We start from the raw sequence: 10,095 nt of genomic DNA, 5'->3' as shown, positions 1-10,095 counted from the left end.
CCATGCAATTAAAAAGAAACTCTCAGGATGTCAGGAAGCATCAAAATTTTTGATCAAACACTGAGCTCATTCTAATTTTTGCATTCTGAGGTCTTTAAAGCCCAGCATAGCAGAATATTTAGCAGAACATGTTTACAAAGCAAACGGGGTTGGAGTATTTGATGGAAACACTGTGTACAGTAACATATTTTTGATAATACTTATATGACGACATTCATCTAGCTCTCTTATATTGAAAATCTTAGTGAAAAGACACACGCCACAGTGAACAAATTTGAGAAGATTGCAAGACAACATACATAGATTGAAGAATGAATAATTAGGAGAAATTTGAGGAACAAGAGAAGGCTATGAACAAGAGAAGGAGCCTATTTCACTACTTAGTCAGATTACTGCAATCTCTATCTTGTCTCCATTTTTCTACATGAGACCCATGACTTTTGATAACATTTCCTACTAACAAAAAGCTATCCAGTTATTCACTACCCAGTGTTGGGAAAAAAGTTCAAAATCTAAAATGAAAACCGAAAAACCTTGAAATTCTCAACAGATCAAACAGCATTTGTGGAGAAAGAAAGAGTTCATTGACCAAATTTTTCACAGAGAGCTTGAAATCCTGCCACCAATGTCTGAAGTATTGCAGTGTGCAGAGAGTTGCAATGACGGAAATTTGCTGGCAGCAGCCAATTACGTGGCCTTCACTAAGGTCTTGAAACTATCCCAAAGCAGTACAGCTCAAAGCAGAGGTCCTGCACGGAGCCAGCAGTTGGCTTTCTCACTCTTCCACCACTCTCCCTCCCCTCCCCCCGCCAACTAACTGTTTGAACAATTGAAATTTTAGTGGTGGCTAACCCTTGAACAGATCTGAATGAGATATTTAAAATGTTACTACAAACCGTACCTTTATCTGTAGGCTGAACTGAATGTTGTAAGCCCTGGAATTCATGTTCCCTGAATATTCCAATTGCTGGATTACACAATAATTTGGATACAACAATAAAAATAACTTAACTGCAAAGAAATCTGCAATTTTCTGTGCAGGGGTTTGCTGTTTCAAGGCAGTGCCTTCTCAGTCAACAGAGAATTGAAGGTCATACTGATTGTACAGTTGCAACAACTGAGAGAGGGGACATGTCACACATGTGTCTGCAGGGCTGTACTCGTGTGTTTGTGTGTGCATATGGGAGAGCTTTGTCTCCATAGAATCCCTACAGTGTGGAAACAGGCCAATTGACCCAAAGAAGTCCATATCGGCCCTGTGAAGAGCATCACACACCCTAACACTATAATTCCATTGGCTAACACATCTAATCTGCATATCCTGGGACACTACAGGGCAATCTGCCATAGCCACTTCACTTAACCTGCACATCTTGACAAGTGGGAGGGTTTACAGCACCCGGAGGGAACCCATGCAGACACGGGGTGAACGTGCAAACTTGACACAGATGGGTGCCAAATGTGGAATCAAATCAGGGTCCCTGGTGGTATGAGGCAGCAGTTCTAAACATTGAGCCACCATGCCACCCCTTGATGTTGAAGTCTGTGTACACTCACATTCCACATTGATGGTTATGGAGCTCTCCAAAGCTCCATGTTCATTCTCTGCCACACACTGATACTCTCCAGTCTCTTTGAACATGATATGAGGAATCTCCAACCACAGCTCATTGTTGGAACTTGTTCTGTTCATTGTGGCATTAAGATGTCTCCACATCAGGTTAGAAGCTGGGAAGCTCTCGACAGAGCAGATTATCACTGCAGAATTCCCCTCAATTATATTGATAGATGAATCTTTAATCACAGCAAGAGAAGAAATTGAGAGATTCCGTGGCGCATCTAGAGACAAAGGAGGAGAATATTGTGAGCAAACACAGTGCACAGTAAGACTCCATAACCATATCTATGACTCTGATATGTGGATCCCCCATAACCTGCTGAGTGGACGTTGCTGTATTACATTTCAGAAGGACACTGCCAATGTAAACTGTCACAGCCTAGATTGCTCCATCCACCAATGAGGATGCTGTCCATTCTGAAAGAAGGAAAATGTGTTTCACATCCTCACAATATTCCCAAAGCCTTGGCAGCAATGAATTGGATTTGATCAACGGAACATTGAGGGTTATGTTGTGATCACAGACCAGATCACTAGGTTCCCATCTGGTGAGGGACGAGGAGGTTTACTTTAAAGAGACAAATTATAAGATGCCACTTACCTAAAAGGAGAATAAATTCACAACATTCAATGGTGTTAACAAATGAAAAAAGTAACTATTCAAATTTAGAACAGTAATACAATTGGCAATATATACACAACTTCTATTATTTTTTCAAAGTTAACAGCGAGACTGTGATCGATTACTCTCACAGAACTCATCAAATACTAAATGAGTTGAAGATAGATCCCAAAAATGTCTCAGCAACACTGCCAGACATTAGTGACCCAGTGGATCTTGAAATCTCATTCAAATCTCATTTATAATGGATAGCAATTCCTCGCAATTTGAATGAATAATTGATCAGGGATATGTTCTGGGCCATACGCTGGGCCTCATATCACTGAAGGGTGTTGGTGGAGGTTTGCTTTTAAGACTGAGTGCTGTTACCAGCAGTGTACCACAAGGATCAGTGCTGGTCCATTGTGTTTTGTCAGCTATTTATACAACTGGGACGTGAACATCTGAGGCATGGTTACTAAGTTTGCAGATGACACTAAAATTCAAGGTGTTGTGGACAGTGAAGAAGGTTAACTCAGAGTACAACGTAATCATGATCAGATGGGCCAATGGGCTGAGAAATGGCAGATGGAGTTTAATTTAGACAAATGTGAGGTGCTACATTTTGTATAGAAAAATCAGAGTGGACTTATTCACTTAATAGCAACTACCAGGGGACCGTTGCTGAACAAAGAGACTTTGGAGTGCAGGTTCATAGTTCCCTAAATGTGGAGTTGCTTGTAGATAGGATCGTGAAGAAGGCATTTATTATGCTTGCCTTGATTGGTCAGTGCATTGAGTTTAGTAGTTGAGAGGTCATGTTGCAGCTTTATATGGTGTTGGCTTTGGAGTATTGTGTTCAATTCTGGTCTCCCTCCTATATGAAGGATGTTGTGAAACTGGAAAGGTCGAGAAAAGAGTTCTGCGGATTTTGCTAGGACTGGAGGGTTTGAGCTACAGGGAGATGCTGCATAGGCTGGGACTGTTTTCCTTGGAATATCGGAGGCTGAGGGTTGACCTTATTCAAGGTTTACAAGTCATGAGGGCCATGGTCTATTCCCCGGGATGGGTGACCCAAAACCAGACGACATAGGTTTAAGGTGAGAGGGGAATGATATAAAAGGGACCTACGGGACATCTTTATCACACAGAGGGTGATACGTGTATGGTATGAGCTGCCAGAGGAAGTGGTGGATGCGGGTATGAATATAAATTTAAAAGGCGTCTAGATATGTATATGAATAGGAAGTGTTTAGATGGATCTGAGCCAAATGCTGGCAAATGGGATGAGATTTATGTAGGATATCTGCTCGACATGGACTGAAAGGTCTGTTTCCATGATGTATATCTCTATGACTGTATTTTTCATGCCATACTGAACAATGCTGGAGAAGATTGGCTAAAAATTTTTAAGTTTGCAAAAACGTGCACTTTTACTTAAATAGTACTCAATGGTCAGAGTTAATACTGAGGTGAAACAGCTCAAATAAAATGTATTTTGTGTAATAAAACAAATGAACTGTTAATCATCCATATGGCAGTCCTCAACACTAAATCATGTCATTTTGTACTTGGAACACATCGTGCCTGTCTTATTATTCACTGCTGTAACTCCACCACTGCTATTGTCATCTCTCTGCACACTTCTAACTGCCTTCAACTGGAAGCACGTGGTCATTTTTGTAGACAGAAACCCTGAGCTTCTCATTGCCTACCATTTCAATATACTACTGTGTTCCCTCGTCATCATCTGTCTTGCACATCTGTCTAGTACTCCAGCGAAGCTCAGCGCAAGCAAGAGCAAAAGCACCTCATTTTCTTCATGGGAATTCTACAGTCTTCTGGACTCAACGTTGAGCTCAACAATTTTCAGACTTGAGGCACATTCTTCCATGTCCTGACCCAATCCCTAAACACCAGGCTTTCTTCAACCTCTAAACACCAGTGCCTTGTTATCACGTGGTCTGCTATTATACACAACGCATTGTTAACCACTAATGGTCCAAATTACCTATCCATTCTTCTAGTCTGATTGTTATCCACACCTTTGTCTGTCCAACTGTTCATCTGTGTCTTTGGGCTCTATCTCCACCAATTGGTTAAACCTTATCACCCTCCCAACACCCTATCCAATGTAAAAGAAACAACTTTTCCCCAGCTACCATCAGTTCCGAGGAAGGGTCACTGAACCCAAAACATTAACTCTCATGTCTCTCCACAGGTGTTGCCAGACCTGCTGAGCCTTTGCAGCAATTTCTGTTTTTGTAACAATTTATAGAATTTGCATTCAAACTTCCCATGACAATTTTAAAAGTTTGAATTCAGTTAATGAAATTGGAAATAAAAAAAGTAAGTTTTTAAAAAGTGCCATGCAATTTTTATTGTTTTAAAAACCCAACTAGTCACCACTTTCTATTAACAAACAGAGCATGCAAAACCTGTCCAACCTGGCCTATGCATGGGTCTCTAGTTCACCTAACTTCACTCTGCAGAGGTCCAGTCGGCCATTCAGTTGCACAAAAAAAAGCAGGATCAGATTGGCACTTTCACCACACCGACTACAATAGAGAGGAAAGTTACATAACGAGAAAAGTCACCATGTGGACTAACCATAAATCTGCCAGTTACGCCCACATCCTGAGATGTTGTTTTACAAAAACAGCAATTGTGAAAGTGGAATTCAATTTTCATGCTCCCATTAGCTCACTAAAATCTAATCCTTATATGTTAACCCGAGGAGAGCAGTACAGTAACTGAATGCCATCTCATGCAATTAAAAAGAAACCCTTAGGATGTCAGGAAGCATTCAGTGATATCAAAATTTTAGATCAAACACTGAGCTCATGCTAATTTTTGCATTCTAAGATCTTTAAAGCCCAGCATAGCAGAATATTTAGCAAACCTTGTTTGCAAAGCAAATTGGGGATTTCAGTTATTTTTGGAAACACTGTGTGCTGTATTTTTGATTATATTTGTATGAAAACATACATCTAGCTATATTATATAGAAAAGCTTAGTGAAGAGACACATGCCACAGCCAACAAATTTGTGAAGAATACAAGACAACATACATAGACTGAAGAATTTTAACTGGGAGAAATTTGAGGAACAAGAGTAGGCCTGAGCCTATTTCACCACTTAGTCAGATCACTGCGGTCTCTGTCTTGTCTCCCTTTAGCTACATTTGGTTCATGTCTTTTGATAATATTTCCTACTAAGAAAAAGCTATCCAGTTATTAACTATCCAGTGTTGGGAAAATAGTTCAAGATCTAAAATGAAATTTGAAAAACCTTGAAATTCTCAACAGATCAAGCAGCATTTGTGGAGAAAGAAAGAGTTCATTTACCAAATTGTTCAAGGAGAGCTTGAAATCCTGCCACCAATGTCTGAAGTATTGCAGTATGCAGAGAGTTGCAACAACAGAATTTTGTTGTCAGCTGCCAATTATGTGGCCTCCACTGTGGCCTCATTATTTTCTCAAAGTAGTACAGCTCAGAGCAGAGATCCTGCACAGAGCCAGCTCCTGGCTTTCTTGCTCCCCCCAACTAACTGCCTGAACAATTGAAGCTTAAGTGGTGGCTGACCCTTGAACTGATCTGAATGAGATATTTAAAATCTCGCAGCAAACCCCACTTTTGTATTTAGACAGGTTTGAATGGAGCAAGCCCTGGAATTCTTTTCTCTGAATGTTGCAGTTTTTATACGGATTGCTAGATTTTATAGTATATATGGATATAACAATAAAAATAAATTCACCGCAAAGAAATCTACGGTTCTTCGTGCAGGCGATTTCTGATTCAAGGCAGTATCTTGTCAGTCAACAGAGAATTGAAGCTCATACTGATGCTCCAGTGCAATAACTGAGAGAGGGGACATGCCACACATGTGTCTGCACTCGTGTGTTTGTGTGTGTATAGTTATTTTTCCGTAGATTCCTAACAGTGTGGAAACAGGCCATTCGGCCCAATGAACCACACCGACCCTCTGAAGAGCATCGCACATGCAGACCCATCCCCCTACCTGTATTTCCCATGGCTAACACATTTAACCTACACATCCCAGGACACTACCGAACAATCTGGCATAGCCAATCCAACTCATTTGTACATCTTGCAAGCGAGAGGAAGCTGGAGCACCCAGACGGAACTAATGCAGACACGGAGCAAATGTGTAAACTCGACACAGATGGTCACCCAAGGGTGCAATCAAACCAGGGTCCCTGGTGGTGTGAGGCAGCAGTTCTAAGCACTGAGCCACTGTGGCACCCCTACTGACCACTGTGCTGCCTCTTGATGTTGAAGTCTGTGTATACTCACATTCCACATTGATGGTTATGGAGCTCTCCACTACTCCATGATCATTCTCTGCCACACACTGATACTCTCCAGTCTCCTTGAACATGACATGAGGAATCTCCAACCACAGCTCATTGTTGGAACTTGTTCTGTTCATTGTGGCATTAAGATGTCTCCACATCAGGTTAGAAGCTGGGACGCTCTCGACAGAGCAGATTATCACTGTAGAATTCCCCTCAATTATATTGATAGATGAGTCTTTAATCACAGCAAGAGAAGAAATTGAGAGATTCCGTGGCGCATCTAGAGACAAAGGAGGAGAATATTGTGAGCCAACACAGTGCACAGCAAGACTCCATAACCATCTCTATAACTCTGACATGTGGATCCCTGTAACTTTCTGAGTGGTAGTTGCTGTATTACATTCCTGATGGACACTGCCAATGTAAACTGTCACAGTGTAGGCTCCTTCCCCCACCAATTAGGGTGCTGTCCCTTCTGAAAAGAAGTAAATGTCTTTCACATCCTCACAATATTCCCAAAGCCTTAGCAGCAATGAATTGGATTTGATCCCAAAGATGTCTCAGCAACACTATTTGATTTAATAATTGATCAGAGATATGTTCTGAGTCATACACTGGGCCTCATATCACTGATGGGTGGTGGTGGAGGGTTGCTTTTAAGACTGGAGGCCTGTGACCAGCGATGCGCCACAAGGATTGGTGCTGGATCTACTGTTTTTCATCATTTACATAAATGATTTGGATGTGAACAGAGGAAGTATGGTTAGTAAGTGTGCAGATGAACCAAAATTAGAGGTTTAGTGGACAGCAAAGAAGGTTACCTCAGAGTGCAATGGGACCGTGATCAGATAGGCCAATGGTCTAAGGAGTGGCAGATTCAATTTAATTTTGATAAATGTGAGGTACTGCATTTTGGAAAGGCAAATCAGTGCAGGACCAAAATACTTAATGGTAAGGTCCTCGGGAGTGTTGCTGAACAAAGAGACCTTGGAGTGCAGGTTCATAGTTCTTTGAAAGTAGAGTCGCAGGTAGATTTGGATAGTGAAGAAGGTGTTTGGTATGCTTGCATATTGGTCAGTGCATTGCCTGCAGGAGTTGGGAGGTCTTGTTGTCGCTGTATAGGACATTGGGGTTAGGCCACTTGTGGAATACTGCGTTCAGTTCTGGTCTCCGTGCTAAAGGAAGGATGTTGTGAAACTTGAACGGGTTCAAAAAGGGTTTACAAGGTTGTTCCCAGGGTAGGAGAGTCTGAGCTATACGGAGATGCTGCATAGGTTGGGGTTATTTTCCCTGGAGCATTGGAGGCTTAAGGGTGACCTTATTGACATTTGTAAAGTCATGAAGAGAATGGATAGGGTGAATAGTCAAGAGGTTTTCCCCAGGGTAGGTGAGTCCAAAACTCAGGGGCCTAGGTTTAAGGTGGGAGGGGAAAGATTTAAAAGGGACCTAACGGGCAACTTTTTCACACAGATGGTGGTGCATGTATGGAAAGAGCTGCCAGAGGAAGTGGTGGAGGCGGGTACAGTTACAACATTTAAGAAGCACCTAGATTGGTATGTGAATAGGAAGGGTTTAGATCAATATGGGTCAAATGCTGGCAGTGTGGGACTAGATTAATTTAGGATACCTGGTTGTCATGGATGGTTTGGAACAAAGGGTCTGTTCTTGTGCTGTACAGCTCTTTGATTCTATGACTCTAAGCATTTAATGAGCTTTACCTATACCACTTGGCTGCACTCACTAGCTCCGAGAACATCTCCTGACCCCTGATTACATGGCACTATAAAAATGCTCTTAGGATTCATCCCATGCTCCAAACAGAGGCAATCAGGCAGCTACAGAAACCTTCTGAGCAGCACAATGTTTATCTTACTTACTTCCAGGCAGCAACCATTGAAATTCTTTTTCCCTAAAGGTTACAATGTTTACCAGCTTACACAGTATAAATGGATAACAAAGAAATCTATAATTATGTACGCAGGGGACTGTTGGTTCAAGACAGCATCTGGTTAATCTGGAATTTCCATTCCTTCAGCAGAGAATTGAAGCTCATACTGATGCTCCAGTGCAATACTGAGAGAGGGGACATGTCACATGTGTGTGTGTGCAGGACTGTACTCGTGTGTTTGTGTGTGTATGTGAGATAGATGTTGAAGTCTGCATACACTCACATTCGACATTGATGGTTATGAGGCCCTCCACTGCTCCATGTTCATTCTCTGCTACACACTTATAATCTCCAATCTCCCTGTACGTAATGTGAGGAATCTCCAACCACAGCTCATTGTTAGAACTTGTTCTGTTCATTATGGCATTCAGGTGTCTCCATGTCAGTTTAGAAGCTGGGAAACTCTCGACAGAGCAGATTATCACTGCAGAATTCCCCTCAATTATATTGATCGATGAATCTTTAATCACGTCAAGAGATGTAATTGAGAGATTACGTGGTGAGTCTAAAAACAAAGGAAGAGAATATTATGAGCAAACAGAGTGCACAGCAAGACTGCAAATCCATCTCTCTGACTCTGATATGCAGACGCACCCTCCCCACATAACCTTCTCTGAGTGGAAGTTGTTGTATTACATTTCTGATAGACACTGGCTATGTAAACTGTCACGTTGTAGGTTCCTCCTCCCACCAATGAGGACGCTCTCCAATCTGAAATGAAGAAAATGCCATTCACATCCTCACAATATTCCCAAAGTCTCGGCAACAATGCATTAGATTTGATCAATGGAATATTAGGGATATGTTATGATCCCAGACCAGATCACCAGGTTACCATCTGGAGAGGAACCAGGATGTTGTCTTTAAGTGAGGCAATGTTTGAGATGCCAGGTCATTACAAAGAGAATAAAGTTATAAAATTCCATGTTTTAAATAAATAAGAAGAAATGTTATCATTCAAATATAGCTACATCGTATACTCTAATTTCCAAAGTTAGCGTGAGGTAAATATGATAATGCAGAAACTGTGATTGATCATCCCACAGAGCTCATTAAACAATAAATGAAGTGAAGATAGATACTGTGGATTTCTCAGCAACATTGCCAGACACTAATAACCCTGGGATTGCCAGATCTCATTAAATATTTCCAAGCCGTCCTTATTTCGCTTTCTAAAATATTAATGATACATAGTAATTTCTTCTTGGATTCTAACTGCATGATGTAGCCTCACCTATTTGCTCCCATGACTTCTCATGATTGCTGACTGCACTGGAGCTGTAGAACTCTTCATGGGACTTGATTCTGAGCTCCATTGAGATTGGAGTCAGTTTCTCAGGACCACAGGTCACATTACACTATCCTGCAGGGACCCAGCTCCAGTCTCTCTCTCTTCCTTCCAACTAAATGTCTAACTGACTAAAACCTAAACTAATCTCTGATTCTTGAACTGATATGAGTGACATATTAAAAAACATTATTGCAAACCACACCCTTATTTCTAGGCAGAGTTGAATGTAGTCACCATTGGAATTCTGGTTCCCTCCATGTTGCAATGTTCATCAATTGCTGGCTTACATGGTACAAATGATTTCAACAACAAAAATAA

At 41.4% G+C, this 10,095-nt stretch overlaps 1 protein-coding gene across 1 annotated transcript in view; it reads right to left on the bottom strand.

Annotated features, from left to right (window-relative positions):
- Positions 1-10,095, bottom strand: part of LOC109923039 (B-cell receptor CD22-like) — a 45,687-nt gene that overhangs the window by 24,473 nt on the left and 11,119 nt on the right. The window contains exons 5-7 of the mRNA XM_048620581.1: positions 8,710-8,991; positions 6,537-6,818; positions 1,558-1,839 (exon numbers count right to left, since the gene is read on the bottom strand). Of these exons, the coding sequence (XP_048476538.1) occupies positions 1,558-1,839; positions 6,537-6,818; positions 8,710-8,991 (846 nt within the window). The remainder of the gene's footprint in view (positions 1-1,557; positions 1,840-6,536; positions 6,819-8,709; positions 8,992-10,095) is intronic.

The sequence above is a fragment of the Rhincodon typus genome, chromosome 47 (genome assembly GCF_021869965.1).
Source record: "Rhincodon typus isolate 14 chromosome 47, sRhiTyp1.1, whole genome shotgun sequence".
Lineage (NCBI taxonomy): Eukaryota > Metazoa > Chordata > Chondrichthyes > Orectolobiformes > Rhincodontidae > Rhincodon > Rhincodon typus.
This window is presented reverse-complemented; position numbering and strand designations above follow the sequence as displayed.